Source organism: Lichenostomus cassidix, chromosome 20 (assembly GCF_008360975.1).
Source record: "Lichenostomus cassidix isolate B80296 chromosome 20, HeHo_3.0, whole genome shotgun sequence".
Lineage (NCBI taxonomy): Eukaryota > Metazoa > Chordata > Aves > Passeriformes > Meliphagidae > Lichenostomus > Lichenostomus cassidix.
In genome coordinates, this window is record NC_139500.1 from 9,256,701 (window position 1) to 9,278,029 (window position 21,329).

Genomic DNA, 21,329 nt, shown 5'->3' on the forward strand with positions numbered 1-21,329 from the left:
CACTGCTTCATTGCTCAGGCTTCCTCCTCCTGGTTTTCTGCCGGGTCTGTCCAGCTTGCCTCTCCCAGCACGGCCTTCTGATGGATTTTTGTTTTCCTGATAATGTTTCCTTACTCACCTCAGATCGAGCCAAAGACTCATTTTAACTGAAAAAGGCCGTTTGTCTCAGTATCTTATCATCTCTGTTTCAGTGTCAGCCAAGCCTTGATGTCTCCTTCCCCCAGCAGCAGGTTTCACTCCTTTATTTGGAAGTTCACCTAACCACCTTTTCTCAGCCACTTCTTTTCCTCCAAGAGTTTAGGAGAAGCATGGCACCTCATCATAGTGCTTCCCTGACTTGGAGCTGGCCTCTGCCAGCCACGACAGGAGCCTCATCAAATCCCTGGTGAGGTTTTGGTGGGATGCCCAAGGGGTGTGTCTGCATATATGGCAAAATCTCCTGTTCCCTGGCATGGCTTCATCTCTGTGGGACTTCGAAATGACCTCCACTGGGTGGCACTGGGGATGTTACCCCTTCCAAAATGCCCAGTGCCCCAGGTGAGGGTCCTTTTCCCCCTACCCAACTCAAAGGGTCACTCAAAGGGTCTTGCACTGGTGTGGTTAATGATGTGGAACCTAGGGAGTGCTATTGGGGCAGGGCAGGGTGCTCAGGGCACAGCACCCTCGGGTGGGTCACCTGTGGCTGGGGACATCGGGGTCCTGGTTAGCAGGGATGTCTGCAGGGCAGGATGGGAAGGAAACATGGACATGCCTTCCAGAGCCACAAACGATGAAACGTGCTTGGCTATGGCAGATCCAGGGGTCTGCAGGGAAAGGCAAGGGATTCCCCATCTCTCTTGGAGTCTGCATCCAAAACCAAAATCTGGGGAGGGCAATAAAATAGCATCGCTTCCCTCCCCCGCTTACTGCAGGTGCTGAGTTCGCTGGGCGATGCTCGATGCTCCAGGCTGATGCCAGCCAGATGATTGACAGCTGCCAATCTCCAGCAGCACAGATGTCCTCGGGGGCAGAGTTAGGGTCGCTTCAAGCCTTCCTCTCACCTGTGCCTCAGGATGAAACAGAGCAGAGCTGGACTGGGGGGAACCAGAAGCCAGGGAGCTCCAGACCCCGCTGCACCTGCTATCCCGTGGGGGCAAATGCCCGGTGCACAGTGAAGGGGGTATCGGAGAGGGGGAGAAGAGGGGTCCGGGGCCGGGAGGGGGTGCGAACCCCCTCCAACCCCCGCCGGGGTCTGCAGTGCGCTCCGCCCGGGCTGCGCCGGCGGCTGCAGCACCACTGGCTGGGGCTGGACGGGGGGAGCAGAGGGATCGGGGGGCTTCGCTTTGTCTCCCCGCCCGCGGGGCCGGGGTCGGCTGCTGTGGGAGGGCGGGAGGAGGAGCGCGGCCCGCCCCCGTCGCCGCCGTACAAAAGGGGACGGGCGGGCGGCGGAGCGGCGTGTGCCGCCGGGCAGGGCCGGGCAGGGGTAGGGACAAGGACCGGGACAGGCAGGGCAGGGGCCGGGCAGGGCGCAGCGGGCGGCGCTCCAGTCCCCTCCGCAGCGCTGTCCCGGCGGGGTCCCGCGGCCGCCCCGTCCCGCCCCGTCCTGTTCCATCCCATCCCATCCCATCCCATCCCATCCCATCCCATCCCATCCCATCCCATCCCATCCCATCCCATCCCATCCCGCTCCTCTGCCGCCGGCCCGGGACCATGCGGCGGGCGCGGGCGCTGCGCCGCCGCGGAGCGCTGCTCGCCTGCCTCTCGCTGGGGACGCTGCTGGCCCTCGCCGACGCCAAGGGTGCCTTCTATCCCCCCGCCGCCCCGCTGCCCTACGGCGGCAGGTACAGCCTCTACACGGCCGGCTCCAGCCCGCAGCTCGGCCCCGGCAAGCCCGTGGGCAAGCACAAGTAAGCGATCCCCGGCCGCGGCCGCGCAACCCATCCTGGAGCCACCAGGAGCCGCCGTCCCGGGGCACCGAGGCGGCTCTCCGTCGGGCATCTCTTACCGGGAACAGACCGCGGCCATCGGGCAGCGGCCACGCGTCTGGGCTCTCCAGCATCCCCGGGGGTCGGGCTGCCGCGGGTACCCAAGCCGCGGTGCCGACCGTGTCTGTCTTCCCCCGGGCTCTCCTGCGGGCATCCCTGGCTGGGTAGGAGTCCCTGGGTACCAGCCGCGGGTATCCCTTGCTCCATATCATCTGCCAGGTACGGAGCAAGGGCTGGCGGCAGCGCAGCAGGGTCCGTACGTCTCGGTGCCCCCCCTCCATCTAGAGGAGGGTCTGGGAGTTGTGTTTCCTAGAGGGAAAGGGCTGCGTGCGGTGGGGACGTGTGTGCTACGGTCCCGTGCGGGACGGGGCTGGAGGAGGTGGGGATGGGGATGCCGATGTGTGGTTTTGGGGTAGGTGCATGTACCTGTTCTGCATGACATGGGCGGGGGGGGGGGTGGTTGGTGATGTGCGGGATGAGAGGAAGGCAGTGCACCGACCTACGTGTGGAAACACGGGTTGGTTTGGAGAGAATTTGCTCATTTGCTTGTAAAATATATACGTAGTGGAGTTTGAATATGTTTTCAAGAAACCTGGAAAGCACAGGCAGTGAGGAATGTGGGCTTTACACATACTGTAGACTTTTTCCATTCAGTTGCATAAGAGCTGTTGCACTGGGGGCAGAGAGGGGGGTGTCTCTTCCCTCTCTGCTTGTTTGCTAGACCAGTTTCAGTCGGGCTTCTTTGAAAGAGGGAGGATGTGGGGTTATGAACAAGCTGAAATGAATAAAGTAACACTCGGGCTGAACAATACTGGCAGTGCCAGTGAGAACTTTCAAAAACCCATAACATTTTCCAGCTGCTCACTCTAAAAACATCAGGCTGGAGCTATAAAACTGCTTGCCACAGGTGTGTGAGAAGGGAAAGGGGTTCTGAGAGGGAGAGCGAGCCAGAACCATGCTAGCCCAAGCAGTCACAGGTAGAAAGTGTTTATTAGTGGTGGCTAATAGATCTGTCTGCGTTGGCTTCTAGCTAACTTAGAGGCAGTTGGTGGTGTGTCTGCAAGCTGCTCCTAGATTTATGGGTAGACGGTGATCCTAAGTTTCCACATGTACACATGAATTCCCTTGCCTCCAGCTAAGAGAAGTGGCTGGCCTTCCTCCTCCTGTGGTCCTGTGCATGGATGAATGACTCAATTTTGCAGGAGCAGGGAGCAGCAGAGGTCCCTGCTCGTGCTCTGAGCCTGGCAGTGCCTCACCAGGGCAGAGCTGCTCAGGTCTGGGGAGGCTGGAAATGCCAGTCATGGCTGGGAGTTGTGTGCCCATCCCAGGGGATCAAAGGGAACCCTCGGTGAGGGCCTGGGGTGGATGTGCAGCTCCAGGGCGGGGAAAGTGGGATGTGCTGGGGGTGTGGGGTCAGGCGATCCCTGAGAGAAGAGAGCAGAGAGAGACGTGGAGGGGGATGAGTCTGCTCACACCTTGCTGCTTCATGGAGTGAAGCCCCCTGTGGGCTGCTGGAGATCGAGTAGCCTGCTCGGGGCCTCTGAACAGGGACACTGGGAGGCAGCTGGGGCTGCTGCAGCTCGGCTGCCTGGCCACAGGCTGGGATGCAGTCAGAGTTCCCTGGCACAGCCATCACATGGCCTGTGGAGAGCATCCTTGGGGCTGAGCACAGCAATGAGCTGCAGGGGCTCAGCCCAGCTCTCACGGGCTTGTCATGATGGTCTGGATGATGTGGAGATGTGTGGCAGGTGGAGGCAAAAGGGAAGGGACTGTGTCAGTGAGGATGGAGCAGAAGGGCTTGGGAAGAAGGGCTGTGGTGACTCCTGTTTGTGGGAGTGTGTGTGCATGAACAGGGGTGGGTGTGCACAACCCTTCCCAGCCCCCCGTGTCACACTCAGGGGACAGAGCAGCAGGACTTTAGCTGGCCTTGATTGGGGAAAGATCGATGAAGGAGGGACAAGCACTGATGGCAAACAGGTGAAGACAGACTACATTCCCTGCCCATCCATACCAAGCCCCCCAGCTGGCACGGGGGGAGCCACATCCTCCGCCTCACTGAACACCTCCCTGCACCTGCAGCCTGCGCTGGCCCATCTGCTCCATCCCGCTGACCTCCTGCCTCAGCTCTGCTCTGCACTGTGGGCCTGTGCCCTCCTCTCCTCCTGCTCTGCCGTCTGCCACATCCCCCTGTCCTTAATCCCTGACTCACCACACATCCCTGCTGTCTCTGCCCCTGTGGACCATGTCCATCTGCTCCTGCTGGCAGCCCTGCCTTCAGCTCGAACAGCCTTGGCCTCCATCTGTCCTACCAGCGGTCCCACATCCTTCCTACATGCTGTCTTCCTCCCAGCCAAGTTATCCTCAGCGCCTGGATTTGCTGCTTGGCTCAGGAAAGGATCTATGGCTGAAGCTGACTGGTACCTGTGGCACCCAGCTGCTGGCAGATGGCAGGAGGGAAAAGGCTCTCTGTCCTAACTGTCCTAGAGATCTGAAGGGGTTTCCAGCCTCCATCACAGATCTGCTCTGTGTCCCTGTCTCCATGGTGGAGGGACCCACCATGCTGCAGCCCTTCAGAGAGGCATTTCTGTGCCTGGTCTGTGGCAGTACCCACAGCAAGGACTGAAGGTTTTTGGGTTGGCCCCTGCACTGGCAGTGCTCCAGGAGCTGCAGCAGGACAGACCACCCCGGCAAGGCACTGCTGGAGCTATTCTGGGATGGTATTCCCACAACTGCTGCTGGGATTCTGCTTGTCCTCACAGCCTGTCTCACCCCACAGTCCATGCTGTGCCAAGCACAGCCCAGATCTGGTGACACGACCAGCACTGGTGACAATGCAGCCATGACTGTGACAGGAACCACACTCCTGCAGCAGCGTGGTGCTGCCCCTCCCCAGCAGCTGCCCAAGCTGGGGGGTTCCTTCCATCTCCTGCCTCCCAGACCCTGCTGGCAGTGTGCAGCAGTGCAAGCACTGCTGTTGGCTGGGCAGGGGGTGACAATGTCTCTCTGTGTTTCCCCCCAGGAGCTACTGTGCCTACGTGGTGCAGCGCAACGTGACGTGCACACTGCAGGATGGGGCCGAGAGCTACGTCAAGGCTGAGTACCACAAGTGCAGCTGGGGACCCAAGTGCCCGGGGAAAGTGCTGTGAGTATGGGGGACACCAGGGTATGGCTCCTTTCTCCTCCCAAAGTCAGGCTGCAGCTCTCCTGAGACTCCCAAGACCCCTGTGACCCCTGTGCCACATTTCTGATCATGAACCCCCACTTTTCAGAGGGCAGTGAAAGGGGCTGAAGAACTTTTCCTAGACATGGCAGTTGGTGGCAGGGCAGCCGTGTTGGGAGGAGGCAAGATGGGATCTGTCCTGACAGGGAGAGGGAACTCTATTCCTCCTCACAAACTGCCAGAGGAGGTTAAGGTTGGATATCAGGGAAAAGTTTTCACCCAGCGGGTGGCTGAGCACTGGAAAAAGCTCCCCAGGGAAGTTGACCACAGCACCAAGCTTGCCAGAGTTGAAGAAACATTTGGACAATGCTCTCAGGCACAGGGTGTGATTTTGGGGGGTGTCCTGTGCAGTTGTTGGGCACAATGATCCTTATAAGTCACTTCCGCTCAGGATATTCTATGATTCTGTGATTCAAAAATAAATCAGGAAATCATGGGAAGTAGAGAGGTGCCTGAGCATGTGTGTAGGAAAGTAGAGAGGTGCCTGTGCATTTTGTCACAGACCTGCAATGTGGCAGAATGATGGCAGCTCAGTGAGAACCTGACTGAGAGGATGAAGAAATGGAGCTCATGGCTAGAGATGGCTCAGTGCTTCCTGCTCCCGGAAAATATTAGCAAAACTCTTTGCCACCTCATCAGTGCTGGAGGGAATCACTCTGCTGTGCCACTGGAGCTGCTGGCGGTGCAGGGCACACACTGGGGCTTTGTGCTTCGCCACCTCCGGGGCTGCTGCTTCATGTGGAAAAGCCATTCTGCATCCTCTCCAGGCCTGAGGAGTGGAGCAGGGCTGAGAACAGAGGAAAACTGGGATGAGAGAGGTTGTTGTCAGAGCCTTGTACCCATCCTGTGCAGCTGGCTGGGACTCTCCATGTGCTGGTGATGCCACAGGCTCCACACAACATCTGCCGGCAGAGACAGGCAGTGGGACCCACTCGCTGACTTGTTCTTTCCATCATGAGTGTTTTAGCAGCATTTGGGGACTTCAGGAAATCCTGCAGCTGCTGGTACCTGTGGAGAAGGTCTCCAGAGCCTCTCCCATCTCAACAGTGTCCTCTGCTTGTCTCCTTTGGACAAAACCATGGTGAAACTTGTTTTTCTAAAGGCAGCTGGACCTGCAGCTGAACTTTCTGCACAGCCTCGGATGCTGCATCCATGGACAAGAGGGAAACATGATTTTTCCACATGCTGGGGTCATCAGCTAATGTTTGTGCAGCTGGGTGCAAATACTTCCCTTGCTGCTGTTTGGAGCAGGGGGAGAATGATTTGGAGATGCCCAAGGGCTTTGATCTCCTCTGCAGAGCCTGGGATGACACTGAGAAGGTGCCTGCCTTTTGGATGCCATCCTCATCCTTTCTTCACCCCCGATGGTGGCTGGGAGCAGCAGTCTCCTGTGGTACATCCAGGCAGTTTTCTACACACTACAACAGAGGGAAAGATCATTTAAACTCTGAAGTGTCTGTGAAGATGAGTAACACAAAGAGCTTGTTTTGAAACTGTCCTTTCGGGAAGCTGATGTTGAGAAATTTTGAAGAGATTCAAGGAGCAGAGGATTTGGGTTTGCTGTATCCCCCTGCCCCGTGGTGTGCATGGAGGTGGCTGTTTCTCAGTGGGAGTCATGTGGAAGTGGCATTGGCAGTGCTGCAGCCTGAGCTGGTGACACTGGGATTCAGACAAGGACATGGATGGCAGGGAATCAGCCCTGTGTGCTGCCCTGAGTGATGGATAAATGCCTTATGCCACCACCCTGCAGCATGGATGGCTGTGCTGCCTCCTCCAAGACCTTCTGCTGGACATGCTGGAGAAGAACAAGAGCCTGATTGTGTGTGTTGCTGCAAAACAACAAACTTCAGGATTTTCAGGCCTTGGTAAATTCAGATTGGAAATTTCCAAAAGGCAGGTTTAAAGCATTGGTATTTAGAGGTAGTGAGAAAAGTGCCATCTTCAGCCCTGTGCAGCTCAGCTGGGATGGTGGGGGAACACAGGTGCCAGCAGGGTCCTGTCCCATCCCTGCCACCTCACAGGGAATACCTTTCCAAAGGTATTTCAACCCTCGTGTGGGCTTTGAGACAGGATTACAGTTGAGAAGATTTTTTTATTCCACTAGGAAATTCTGTTGGTCCATTCAAAGTGCAAAACACTTCTACAAGCAGTCCACTTCCCTCTTGGAAGTGATGTGAGCTTGTAGGACTTTTGAAATCAGTTCCATCATTTTATCTTGTGCTCTGCTGTGCCAGAAGTTGCCAAATAGTGTGGCACCTGTCACAGTGGTCACAGTGTCACAGGCCAGGGACCACAGCAGTACACTTAGAGCTGCAGTTCTAATCAACAGCAGTGTCCCAGGTTAAATAAACTCAACCAAAACCCCACTGTAATGCTACACTGAGCTGTGGTGCAGTGAGAGCTCTTGGAGAAGTTGAGCCATGGTCTCAGGGTGCAGCACAAGGGTCTCAGCCAGGGTTTCCCATGTGCCCATATCTCCCACAACCAACAAGACCTGTGACCTTTCCCTATTGCTTGATGTTGAGGTTGCTTCTCTAAACTGTCTTCTCTCTCCCTCCTCTCTCCTGGAAAGGTACCGCACCTTCTTCAGGCCCAAATACAAGATTGGATACAAGACAGTGACCGAGCTGTCCTGGAGGTGCTGCCCAGGCTTCATGGGAGAAGGATGCCATGACAGCCCAACTGACCAGCCTGGCCTCTTGCCCCAGCATCCCAGCCCTAAAATGCCCCCTGGGCAAAAGATGTTCCCAATGCCCAGACTTCCTCCCTATCCCAAAAGCCATCCTGACCTGTTTCCAGGACCAAAGAAGAATCAATACGGTGAGATTTCATTCCAGCTTCACATCCCAGGTCACTACACCATTGTCACACACTCAAAACTCCAGGTTCTCTCTGCTCCAGCACAGAACATGAATTTGGCAAAAATTCAATAGGTGACGTGTTTTCTATCAGAGACCTGACATTTGATTGCTTTGAGGACCACTTGCTTTTTTCAATCTTGTTTCTTTCAAAACATGCAGCTTCAAAATTGCCTTGCCTCATTCCTTTAGAGCATTTTCCCATTAATGATAGGGTTGAGAGGGTGCATCTCAAGACGAAGCTCTCCTGGGCTGTTATCATCACCTGCTGTCGAACTTGGGAGCAGAGGGCTGGATCCCAAGAGGAAAGAGGGTTTCCTGATAGCTTAAGGAGGGATGTAGAGGGCAGGTGGCTGAGATTTTGCTGAAATGACAATAACATGGGGCAGGACTCAGGGTTATTATGGAAAAGGACTTGAAGGAGGGAAGTTAGAGGAGCACCAGCCCTCATTGTGCCCTCTCTATTTCTTTTCCTGTGCAGGCAGGAAGTTGCCTGGCCTCTTTGGGGACCGCCTGGATCGGCTGGAGGAGGAGGTGAGGCGCCTTTCTCAGTCCTACGACAGCCTGCACACCATGGTGAGTGGGCTGGGCGAGCGCCTGCGCCTGGCCATCCAGGAGGACACCAGCAAGATGATCGGCTCCCTGATGAACAGCCCGGGCACGCCAGACTCCTCGGTGGGCTTTGGCATCATTCCTGACGGCTTGGTGGATGTGGCAGACAAAGCTGACATCGCCACATACCCTCCTGTGGGGGAGATCCTGACCAAAGTGACGGAGGTGAGCGACGTGCTGAAAACCAAGGCGGATCTGCTGCACGAGGTTCGGGGCATGGTTCTGGACCATGATGGGCAGATCAAGCACCTGCTGGAGTCCGCCCGGCCCTCTCCCCTCACCTCCATCGACCTGCTGGAGGAGTACGTGGACACGAGGCTGAGCAACCTGCGCGGAGAGCTGCTGGACGGCTTCGAGAAGAAGCTGGGCAAGATCCAGACCACGTGCGATTTCCGCATCCAAGAGGTGCGGCAGCAGTGCGAGGAGGAGAAAGCTGCCAACCTGCGGCTGCAGCAGACACTGGATGGGAAGGAGCTGGAGATTAAGAAAGAGATCTCCCAGCTGGAGACCCAGATCCAAGGGCTGACGGTGGTGGAAAGCTGCTGCAGCAACCTGGACTACCTCACCGATCGCATGAACATCCTTGAGAAAGGCCTTCACAGCATCTCTGAGTCCCAGAAGAACCTGCACTCACGGCTGGATGGAGAAATCTCCACTGTCACCCTAGGGAACCTCTTTGAAGGGCGCTTTGAGGACCTGGAAGCCAGGCTGAATGCTACAGAAAGGGAAACAGGGAGCTGCTGTTCCAATATAGAGGACAGCATGAGAGGCACGGTGGTGGCAGAGGTGAATGGCATGAGGACTGCCTTTGAAGACAAAATGCAGACCCTGGAGGACAGGTTCATGACCATTGTGGGGGAGCTGAACAATGTCAGTTCTCCCATGGGAATGGACGGAGCAGTGGTGCCTGTGCTGGAAGGGGAGCTTGCCAACATGAGGAAACGGACGGATGAGACACTGGAGGTGTTGCAAAATCGTCTTGTCACGCTGGAGAACACTTGCTCCCTGGGCTGCACCTCCGCCTCCAAAGATGTGGAGACCTTCCGGACGGAGATAGAAGACTGCCAGAGCAAGAACCAGGACCTGCTCCTCCGGATGGACAGCAATTATGACCTCCTGCGCAAGCTGAACGCCACCATCCTGGAGATCCAGCGGAGAATCGAGGAGGAAGCATCGGGGGCTTTGCAAGGGGAGATCACCTTGCTAAAGATCAACCTGAACACTGTGAGCAAGTCTCTGACAGGTCTCAAGGACTCTGTCTCCCAGTACTCAGACACCGTGACACATGTCAACTCCTCTCTGGATGAGCATGAGCGGAAGATTGAGGATGAGGTCCACTCCATCCAGGAGAAAATCAATGACCAAGGCTCCCAGCTTTTCTTCAGCAACCGCCGTGTCCTGAACCTCAAGGGAGACCTGGAGCGACTCAAAGCCAGGATTGTCAGTGACCTGAGCTCCTGCAAGAATGTGGCCCACAGCCTGCAGCAGGAGGTCTCTCAATTCGATGAGAGGGTGGCGCGGGTGGAGAGTGCCTGCGGCAGGCTGGGTGCCATCCCCGGCAGCCTGGATGGCATCAGGGAGGAACTGGAGAAACACACGGGCAGCTTGTGGGACTACATGGACCACATGAACGGGACACTGGCTGCCCACTCTCAGGAAATAACAGGACTGAAGGACAACCTGCTTGACTGCCAAGCCAAGGTCTCTGAGCTGGCAGAACAGGTTGGGTACTTGGAAGAGAAGGCGGAGAGGAGGCAGCATTAGCCACACTGCCATGCCATGTGTCTTCCTTCTCCTGCTGTGAAGGACAGGATTAACTTATATCACACAGACTCGCTCCAATGTGACAACAGTTCTTGGGATAATTTTTTTTATGAAAAGCTGCTACTTTTTTTCCTTATTATTTTTGGCCCCACTTCTCCTTAACTCTGCCGTGCTGGTACTCCACTCCTGATGCTCGGCAGCTGCCCTGACCCTGGTGCAGCAGTGTCACTGCCTTCTGGCTGGGGGCATTGCTTTGGCTCCTGGGCTATGATGACTCCAGAAGTACAATTCAGGAGTAAGCTAGAGGCGGGAATATTTGGTTTTTTAATTTTTTTTTTTGTGGATTTATCATTTCTTCAAGAATAAAACCCTGTAGTTATCAGTTGAGGAATATTTTCTCTGACCTAAAGACCACCTGCATCTTAATCCAGGGACTGAGCAGAGCCAGGGCTCCTTGTAGGGAACAAAACTCACCACAGGAATTGCAGATTTAAAAGAACACACGTATTCACACGTCCCTTCGGGAACTGGCTTCCCTTCTCTGAGATGGCAGCCCTCCTTGTGTATGGTAAATCCATTTATAATGCTCCCTCCTCCAAGCAGATGCACATACCTTATGGAGCATACGAGGGTGTGCATTAGGAAAACACACATATGCATATATATATGGCATGTGTATGTATATTTTTGAACAATCCTGTGTCATGGTGCTCATCTGATTCGTTTCCTAATGCTGCCCCCATGTCCTTTGTCATTCCAAAGAGCCACACTGAGTAGCTAAAACCTGTGGCAGCAGTGTTTAGGGAGACCCCCATGGTTCCTGGGGCTACTGTGATTTGCAAACCCACTTTGCTGGGCTCTCAGGCTATACCTGGGACTGACATGATGGGTTATGGAAAATGTGTCATCCCCAAGGAGATGTGTGTCTGTAGTTCTCTGCAGAGATCAAGATAGGCACAGAGCAGTTCTGTCCTCCAGCTCTGTCTCTCTCCTGTTTTATTGCTTAAACTGTGAATATGGTTTCCCTCATCTCATCCAAAGGCAGGAGAGTTCCAGCTGCTCCAGGGTGTGAGTGCAGAAGTGGGGGAGCAGCAGCCTGCATCGTCCTTGTGCTATTCTGATCCCACTGGGATGCAGGTAGCCCTGGGACCAACACCAATGTGGAACAAGGCAGGGAATCTGTGAGAAAACCTCTGGAGATCTCAGCTGAGAATGAAAAACTCACATGATTTACCCAGCTTGACTCTGGTTTCCCGTGAACAGGCAGGCTGGAAAAGGTTCTCCACATTCCTGAGCAGCTCCAGCCTTGTCCTACAGAGCTGTTGCACACAGAATCTGCCTCTCCCTGGGAGCCCAGCGTGGGCACCCTCCACTCATCAGCCAATGGGGACTTCACCACTAGGATGAGGAGGAAATTCAAGAGCCTCCATCCAAGCAACTCTGGCACAGGAACATATTTTTCTATCACCTCAGCGTTGTAGCTCATGAAGCCTTCCACACCAGCCACTCTTTGGCTCCCACACGGTGCCTGTCACCCTCACCAGGCTGTCCCTGCTCTTGTGCACCACACTTCCCTCCCTGATCCCCCCATGTGCACAAAGGAGCAGCTCTGTGCTCCAAGCAGCACAAAGCAGCAGCAGCTCCCAGCAGAGATGCACCTGGCCACCTTTTCTCCCCCAGCAAACACTGCCTGAGCTGCCTGAAACATGCTTCCAGGCTGGGGAGGACCACAGGTATCTTGCTGTCCACTTGGCCACATCATGCTCCCCTGATGCACTAAGAACTCCTTCTCCTGCCAGAGAAGCATGAACCATCAGCTGTGGGGGCATGCAGAGGACACCTGGCCCCACAGCACTTACCCAGCCCTGCCACATGCTCACAGCACCAGACTGTGCTCTCGCTGCTCTGGGCTTTGCTGATCTGGAGCTACTCTCCAGCTGCTGACATGCTTCTGCAGCTGAGGAACGAGCTCCAGCTGCCATTGGGCATACTGCAAAACCTGCTCTTAGACATCAAAACCTATTTTTCTTCTCCAGCCCAAGGAAGGAGTATCAAGCCAACCCTCAGTACCTTGGGATGGGCCAGGGGAGTCCTCACCCCGCAGGTGAGGGGGAGCATCCTGTCTAAGCCCCCTGTCCATTCCCTCACACCAGGGAGAAAAGCAAAGAGAAAAGCAAAGAGAAAGGCAAGCCAAGGGCCAGGTTCCCTGGGCCCTGGCCAGGGCTGCCTTAGAGTGGCTGAGCAGGAAGAGCTTCCCCAGAAAAGAGGGAGCCAGGAGTGCCCATAACAAAACTAGGGCAAGGAAGAAGTCTGACCTTCCGGAAAATGGTGCTATGTTGGACTATTCCTGACTAGTCACTTGAAGCTATGGACAGTTTGTTATTTCAGCTCTCAGCTCTTCATGTTTAGAAAGTGAAAGGAACTTGGTACAAAACTGGGCATTTTTTTAAGTTGCTTGCAGAGTAAGGCAATGGTGCCCACGGGGTTGTCCTTGCATGGGCAGCTTTCCGAGGCTGTTGATAAGCGATCCTGTTAAAAGACTGTGTCCTTTTGTTTTTAAAACCTTGTCGATTTGTTCAGATTTTAAAAGCTGAAAAAGTGTTTGTACTGGAAAGGAAAAAATAAAGTATGTCTTGCTGAGGTTTCCAGGATCAAAATGACTCGTGTGGCTTCCAGAAGTGGCAGGCTAGGAGATGACTTACACTCACACCTAGGGCTCAGGGAAGGGGAAGGGAGTTGCCCGAGTGGAGAAAGAAGGAGCCCAGCAGTGCTTCTGCCTGTTTTGCTTGACTTTCTAACCTCCCGTGAAGACAGAGCTGGGGATGCTCAGCCTGCAGGAGGGAAGGCCATGGGAAAGCCTCACTGTGGCCATGCAGGACTTGCAGGGACCAATAGGAAAGATGTGGGGAGAGGAGAAGGGGGAATGACTTTCAACTGCAAGGGGGTCAATTTAGCTTGTCTCTGAGGAAACTGGTATTTTACACTGAGTTTGCTGAGGCACTGGCCCAGGCTGTGCACAGGGGCTGTGGATGCCTCATCCCTGGGAACATCCTAGGCCAGCTGGGACAGCACTCTGAGCAACCTGCTCTGGTGGGAGCTTGCTCAGGTTGGAACAAGATGACCTGCAGGGTCCATCCCAAGGAAAACCCTTCAGGGACTCAATCATTCTGAGGTTGCCATGGTCCATAGGGGTGTGGTCCTGGATGTCCTGTCATGTCACAGTTGGTGTTCCAGCTGGGACTGCCATCGCCCAGCCAAGGGCACAACACAACCTGTTGCCCTTGTGTGAGGACGTGTGTCACCCTGCTCTGAGAGCTCCCTGTGCAACCCTGTTTGTCACACGTTCCCAGATACTGCCGTCGGTCCTGAACGCTCCCTGCTGCCTGGAATTTACCATCCATCCCTGCAGGATTCTCCCATTTGTCCCAATGAAGGTACAGTGGCATTCCATGGAGGTGCACACCCCCTGGCAGCCCAGGTGGGCTGGAGCTCTGAGGGGATGCTGTGGGACAGGGACCCCACTCTGAGGTTTTGCTCCCTGTGCAGGCTATCAGAGAGACGGAAGAACAGATGGAGATTGATACAAAGATTGATGTGGAGGACAGCATGGAGATAGATCTAGAGGAGAACGGAGAGGAAGAGATGGAAGTGGATGTGGATGGGACGGAAGAGATGGAGGTGGACATGGTTGAGATGGATGAAGAGATGGAGATAGACGTGGAGGACATGGAGGAAGATATGGAGGTGGAGGAGGAGGAGACAGAGGAAGAGATGGAAGTGGAAATGCAAGATTGTCTTGAAGACATGGAAGTTGATGAAAAAGATGAGGAGGAGGACATGGTCTTGGGATGAAGACCGACACAGGCAGCAGGACAGGCACGTGCTCCCCATGCCCTGCCCACAGGCACACTGGGTCCCCTGCCGCCAGGCTGGGGCTGGGCTGGGTGGCCCTGCTCAGGGACACGGGGACCCGGGGCATCCCTGGATTCTGGTGGCACAAGCACCAGCCCCAGCCTGTCCTGCGCTTGCTTTGGGCCACGCCAGCCCCATCCCAGCACCTGGGCCAAGCTCCCAGCCCCAGCCCAGCTCAGTGCTGGCGGCACAGTCCTGCTCTGCCAGCGTGTGCCAGCCTGGGGGCACGGGGAACAAACCCTCAGGGCCTGACTGCAGTGACCGTGCTGCTTGCTTTTCTTCCAGGACTGACGGCGATGTGAGGCATGGACACCAGCCTTCTGTATATATGTTTTGACAGCGTTGTTCAGCAGTCTTCTGTACATATGTTTTAGAAAGTTTTTCTCCTGTAAATACGTTTCATACATTGTTGTTAGATAGGTTCTCATGTAAATACGTTCTATAGATTGTTGTTGTTATAAAGATTCTTACATTGTAAATACATGATGGAGTCCATTTTTGTTGCTTCAGCAGAATAAGTCCAATCACATTTGAAAAGGACTTGGAGCCTGGCACCCACTTCTATACACAGGGCTAGAGCAGAGAGAGGCAGCCTGCATTAAGGCACCATTTATTATTGCTTTTAGTCCAGAACACTCAAAACCCCAACATCTTCCATCGATGTTTACAAGTTAGCGGGCAGTTTAAGCTACCAAACTGCAGCTAGCGGGACTGTCTGGAACACTGGTCATAGCAGAGGTAAAAATAGCTCTGCTAGAGGCTCATCAATAAATATAACAGTGAACAACCAGCACCTTTAGAAAGGAGCCAGGCTTTAGAGGACTCTGGTTTCCCTTGAACAGGCAGGCTGGAAGAGGTTCTCCACATTCCTGAGCAGCTCCAGCCTTGTCCTACAGAGCTGTTGCACACAGAATCTGCCTCTCCCTGGGAGCCCAGCGTGGGCACCCTCCACTCATCAGCCAATGGGGACTTCACTACTAGGATGAGGAGGAAATTCAAGAGCCTCCATCCAAGCAACTCGGGCACTTCATGGCATAGGAACATATTTTTCTATCACCTCAGTGTTGTAGCTCATGAAGCCTTCCACACCAGCCACTCTTTGGCTCCCACACAGTGCCTGTCACCCTCACCAGGCTGTCCCTGCTCTTGTGCACCACACTTCCCTCCCTGATCCCCCCATGTGCACAAAGGAGCAGCTCTGTGCTCCAAGCAGCACAAAGCAGCAGCAGCTCCCAGCAGAGATGCACCTGGCCACCTTTTCTCCCCCAGCAAACACTGCCTGAGCTGCCTGAAACATGCTTCCAGGCTGGGGAGGACCACAAGCATCTCGCTGTCCACTTGGCCACATCATGCTCCCCTGATGCACTAAGAACTCCTTCTCCTGGCAGAGAAGCATGAACCATCAGCTGTAGGGGCATGGAGAGGACACCTGGCCCCACAGCACTTACCCAGCCCTGCCACATGCTCACAGCACCAGACTGTGCTCTCGCTGCTCTGGGCTTTGCTGATCTGGAGCTACTCTCCAGCTGCTGACATGCTTCTGCAGCTGAGGAACGAGCTCCAGCTGCCATTGGGCATACTGCAAAACCTGCTCTTAGACATCAAAACCTATTTTTCTTCTCCAGCCCAAGGAAGGAGTATCAAGCCAACCCTCAGTACCTTGGGATGGGCCAGGGGAGTCCTCACCCCGCAGGTGAGGGGGAGCATCCTGTCTAAGCCCCCTGTCCATTCCCTCACACCAGGGAGAAAAGCAAAGAGAAAAGCAAAGAGAAAGGCAAGCCAAGGGCCAGGTTCCCTGGGCCCTGGCCAGGGCTGCCTTAGAGTGGCTGAGCAGGAAGAGCTTCCCCAGAAAAGAGGGAGCCAGGAGTGCCCATAACAAAACTAGGGCAAGGAAGAAGTCTGACCTTCCGGAAAATGGTGCTATGTTGGACTATTCCTGACTAGTCACTTGAAGCTATGGACAGTTTGTTATTTCAGCTCTCAGCTAGTCATGTTTAAAAAGTGAAAGGAACTCTGTACAAAACTGGGCATTTTTTTAAGTTTCTTGCAGAGTAAGGAAATGGTGCCCACGGGGCTGTCCTTGCATGGGCAGCTTTCTGAGGCACTTGATAAGCGATCCGGTTAAAAGAAGACTGTGTCCTTTTGTTTTTAAAACCTTGTCTATTGGTTCAGATTTTAAAAGCTGAAAAAGTGTTTTTACTGGAAAGGAAAAAATAAAGTATGTCTTGCTGAGGTTTCCAGCATCAAAATGACTCGTGTGGCTTGCAGAAGTGGCAGACTAGGAGATGACTTACACTCACACCTAGGGCTCAGGAAAGGAGAAGGTAGTGGCCAGAGTGGAGAAAGAAGGAGCCCAGCAGTGCTTCTGCCTGTTTGGCTTGACTTTCTAAGCTCCCGTGAAGACGGAGTTGGGGATGCTCAGGCTGCAGGAGAGAAGGCCATGGGAAAGCCTCACTGCGGCCATGCAGGACTTGCAGGGACCACTGGGAAAGATGTGGGGAGAGGAGAAGGGGGAATGACTTTCAACTGCAAGGGGGTCAAATTAGCTTGTCTCCAAGGAAACTGGCATTTTGCACTGGGGGTTCTGAGGCACTGGCCCAGGCTGTGCACGGAGGCTGTGCATGCCTCATCCCTGGGAACATGCAAGGCCAGCTGGGACAGCACTCTGAGCAACCTGCTCTGCTGGGAGCTTGCTCAGCTTGGAACAAGATGATCTTCAGGGTCCATCCCAAGGCAAACCGTTCAGGGATTCCATCATTCTGTGGTTGCCATGGTCCACAGGGGTGTGGTCCTGGATCTGCTGTCATGTCACAGTTGGTGTTCCAGCTGGGACTGCCGTCGCCCAGCCAAGGGCACAACACAACCAGTTGCCCTTGTGTGAACACGCGCTTCGCCCTGCTCTGAGAGCACCGCTGCAACCCTGCTTCTCACCTGTTCCCTGATAGTGCCGTCAGTCCTGAACGCTCCTGCTGCCTGGATTTTGCCATCCATCCCTGCAGGATGCTCCCATTCGTCCCAATGGAGGTACAGTGCCATTCCATGGAGGTGGACATCCCCTGAGAGCCCGGGCAGGCTGGAGCTGTGAGGGGATGCTGTGGGACAGGGACCCCACTCTGAGGTTTTGCTCCCTGTGCAGGCTGTCAGAGACCATGAAGAGGAGATGGAAGTTGACAGAAAGTTTGATGAAGAGGAAAGAATGGATATAGATCTAGAAGAGAACGGAGTGGAAGAGATGGAGGTAGACGAGGAGGAGATAGAGGAAGCGATGGAGGTGGATGAGGAGGAGGTGGATGAAGTGATGGAGGTGGACGAGGAGATGGACGAAGACATGGAGGTGGAGGAGGAGGAGACGGAGGAACAAATGGAGGTGGAAATGGAAGATTGTGTTGAGGAGATGGATGTCGACCAGGAAGATGAGGAGGAGGACATGGTCTTGGGATGAAGACCAACACAGGCAGCAGGACAGGCACGTGCTCCCCATGCCCTGCCCACAGGCACACTGGGTCCCCTGCCGCCAGGCTGGGGCTGGGCTGGGTGGCCCTGCTCAGGGACACGGGGACCCGGGGCATCCCTGGATTCTGGTGGCACAAGCACCAGCCCCAGCCTGTCCTGCACTTGCTTTGGGCCACGCCAGCCCCGTCCCAGCACCTGGGCCCAGCTCCCAGCCCCAGCCGGGCTCAGTGCTGGTGGCACAGTCCTGCTCTGCCAGAGTGTGCCAGCCTGGGGGCACAGGGAACAAACCCTCAGGGCCTGACTGCAGTGACCGTGCTGCTTGCTTTTCTTCCAGGACTGACGGCGATGTGAGGCATGGACACCAGCCTTCTGTATATATGTTTTGACAGCGTTGTTCAGCAGTCTTCTGTACATATGTTTTAGAAAGTTTTTCTCCTGTAAATACGTTTCATACATTGTTGTTAGATAGGTTCTCATGTAAATACGTTCTATAGATTGTTGTTGTTATAAAGATTCTTACATTGTAAATACATGATGGAGTCCATTTTTGTTGCTTCAGCAGAATAAGTCCAATCACATTTGAAAAGGACTTGGAGCCTGGCACCCACTTCTATACACAGGGCTAGAGCAGAGAGAGGCAGCCTGCATTAAGGCACCATTTATTATTGCTTTTAGTCCAGAACACTCAAAACCCCAACATCTTCCATCGATGTTTACAAGTTAGCGGGCAGTTTAAGCTACCAAACTGCAGCTAGCGGGACTGTCTGGAACACTGGTCATAGCAGAGGTAAAAATAGCTCTGCTAGAGGCTCATCAATAAATATAACAGTGAACAACCAGCACCTTTAGAAAGGAGCCAGGCTTTAGAGGACTCTGGTTTCCCTTGAACAGGCAGGCTGGAAGAGGTTCTCCACATTCCTGAGCAGCTCCAGCCTTGTCCTACAGAGCTGTTGCACACAGAATCTGCCTCTCCCTGGGAGCCCAGCGTGGGCACCCTCCACTCATCAGCCAATGGGGACTTCACCACTAGGATGAGGAGGAAATTCAAGAGCCTCCATCCAAGCAACTCTGGCACTTCATGGCATAGGAACATATTTTTCTATCACCTCAGTGTTGTAGCTCATGAAGCCTTCCACACCAGCCAGCCTTTGGCTCCCACACAGTGCCTGTCACCCTCACCAGGCTGTCCCTGCTCTTGTGCACCACACTTCCCTCCCTGATCCCCCCCATGTGTATAAAGGAGCAGCTCTGTGCTCCAAGCAGCACAAAGCAGCAGCAGCTCCCAGCAGAGATGCACCTGGCCACCTTTTCTCCCTCAGCAAACACTGCCTGAGCTCCCTGAAACATGCTTCCAGGCTGGGGAGGACCACAGGCATCTCGCTGTCCACTTGGCCACATCATGCTCCCCTGATGCACTAAGAACTCCTTCTCCTGCCAGAGAAGCATGAACCATCAGCTGTGGGGGCATGCAGAGGACACCTGGCCCCAGAGCACTTACCCAGCCCTGCCACATGCTCACAGCACCAGACTGTGCTCTCGCTGCTCTGGGCTTTGCTGATCTGGAGCTACTCTCCAGCTGCTGACATGCTTCTGCAGCTGAGGAACGAGCTCCAGCTGCCATTGGGCATACTGCAAAACCTGCTCTTAGACATCAAAACCTATTTTTCTTCTCCAGCCCAAGGAAGGAGTATCAAGCCAACCCTCAGTACTTAGGGATGGGCCAGGGGAGTCCTCACCCCGCAAGTGAGGGGGAGCATCCTGCCTAAGCCCCCTGTCCATTCCCTCACACCAGGGAGAAAAGCAAAGAGAAAAGCAAAGAGAAAAGCAAGCCAAGGGCCAGGTTCCCTGGGCCCTGGCCAGGGCTGCCTTAGAGTGGCTGAGCAGGAAGAGCTTCCCCAGAAAAGAGGGAGCCAGGAGTGCCCATAACAAAACTAGGGCAAGGAAGAAGTCTGACCTTCCGGAAAATGGTGCTATGTTGGACTATTCCTGACTAGTCACTTGAAGCTATGGACAGTTTTTTATTTCAGCTCTCAGCTCTTCATGTTTAAAAAGTGAAAGGAACTTTGTACAAAACAGGGCATTTTTTTAAGTTGCTTGCAGAGTAAGGAAATGGTGCCCACGGGGTTGTCCTTGCATGGGCAGCTTTCTGAGGCAGTTGATAAGCGATCCTGTTAAAAGACTGTGTCCTTTTGTTTTTAAAACCTTGTCGATTTGTTCAGATTTTAAAAGCTGAAAAAGTGTTTGTACTGGAAAGGAAAAAATAAAGTATGTCTTGCTGAGGTTTCCAGGATCAAAATGACTCGTGTGGCTTCCAGAAGTGGCAGGCTAGGAGATGACTTACACTCACACCTAGCGGTCAGGGAAGGAGAAGGTAGTTGCCTGAGTGGAGAAAGAAGGAGCCCAGCAGTGCTTCTGCCTGTTTTGCTTGACTTTCTAACCTCCCATGAAGACAGAGTTGGGGATGCTCAGCCTGCAGGAGGGAAGGCCATGGGAAAGCCTCACTGTGGCCATGCAGGACTTGCAGGGACCAATAGGAAAGATGTGGGGAGAGGAGAAGGGGGAATGACTTTCAACTGCAAGGGGGTCAATTTAGCTTGTCTCTGAGGAAACTGGTATTTTACACTGAGTTTGCTGAGGCACTGGCCCAGGCTGTGCACAGGGGCTGTGGATGCCTCATCCCTGGGAACATCCTAGGCCAACTGGGACAGCACTCTGAGCAACCTGCTCTGGTGGGAGCTTGCTCAGGTTGGAACAAGATGACCTGCAGGGTCCATCCCAAGGAAAACCCTTCAGGGACTCAATCATTCTGAGGTTGCCATGGTCCATAGGGGTGTGGTCCTGGATGTCCTGTCATGTCACAGTTGGTGTTCCAGCTGGGACTGCCATCGCCCAGCCAAGGGCACAACACAACCTGTTGCCCTTGTGTGAGGACGTGTGTCACCCTGCTCTGAGAGCTCCCTGTGCAACCCTGTTTGTCACACGTTCCCAGATACTGCCGTCGGTCCTGAACGCTCCCTGCTGCCTGGAATTTACCATCCATCCCTGCAGGATTCTCCCATTTGTCCCAATGAAGGTACAGTGGCATTCCATGGAGGTGCACACCCCCTGGCAGCCCAGGTGGGCTGGAGCTCTGAGGGGATGCTGTGGGACAGGGACCCCACTCTGAGGTTTTGCTCCCTGTGCAGGCTATCAGAGAGACGGAAGAACAGATGGAGATTGATACAAAGATTGATGTGGAGGACAGCATGGAGATAGATCTAGAGGAGAACGGAGAGGAAGAGATGGAAGTGGATGTGGATGGGACGGAAGAGATGGAGGTGGACATGGTTGAGATGGATGAAGAGATGGAGATAGACGTGGAGGACATGGAGGAAGATATGGAGGTGGAGGAGGAGGAGACAGAGGAAGAGATGGAAGTGGAAATGCAAGATTGTCTTGAAGACATGGAAGTTGATGAAAAAGATGAGGAGGAGGACATGGTCTTGGGATGAAGACCGACACAGGCAGCAGGACAGGCACGTGCTCCCCATGCCCTGCCCACAGGCA

General features: G+C 54.4%; 1 protein-coding gene across 1 annotated transcript; it reads left to right on the top strand.

The window, feature by feature from the left end:
• The first annotated feature begins 1,481 nt into the window (after positions 1–1,481).
• Positions 1,482–11,833, top strand: EMILIN3 (elastin microfibril interfacer 3). Its single transcript, XM_085079213.1, has 4 exons — positions 1,482–1,886; positions 4,984–5,106; positions 7,757–8,004; positions 8,524–11,833. The coding sequence occupies exons 1-4, from the start codon at positions 1,690–1,692 to the stop codon at positions 10,416–10,418; spliced, it is 2,463 nt and encodes an 820-aa protein (XP_084935339.1). The 5' UTR covers positions 1,482–1,689; the 3' UTR covers positions 10,419–11,833.
• The last annotated feature ends 9,496 nt before the right edge of the window (positions 11,834–21,329 follow it).

Bases quoted from the DNA above. Each gene is read 5' to 3' on its own strand.
- EMILIN3 (XM_085079213.1), top strand. From the start codon at position 1,690: ATGCGGCGGGCGCGGGCGCTGCGCCGCCGCGGAGCGCTGCTCGCCTGC. The intron at 1,887-4,983 runs GTAAGCGATCCC...GTTTCCCCCCAG, and splicing joins AAGCCCGTGGGCAAGCACAA to GAGCTACTGTGCCTACGTGG. The intron at 5,107-7,756 runs GTGAGTATGGGG...TCTCCTGGAAAG, and splicing joins AAGTGCCCGGGGAAAGTGCT to GTACCGCACCTTCTTCAGGC.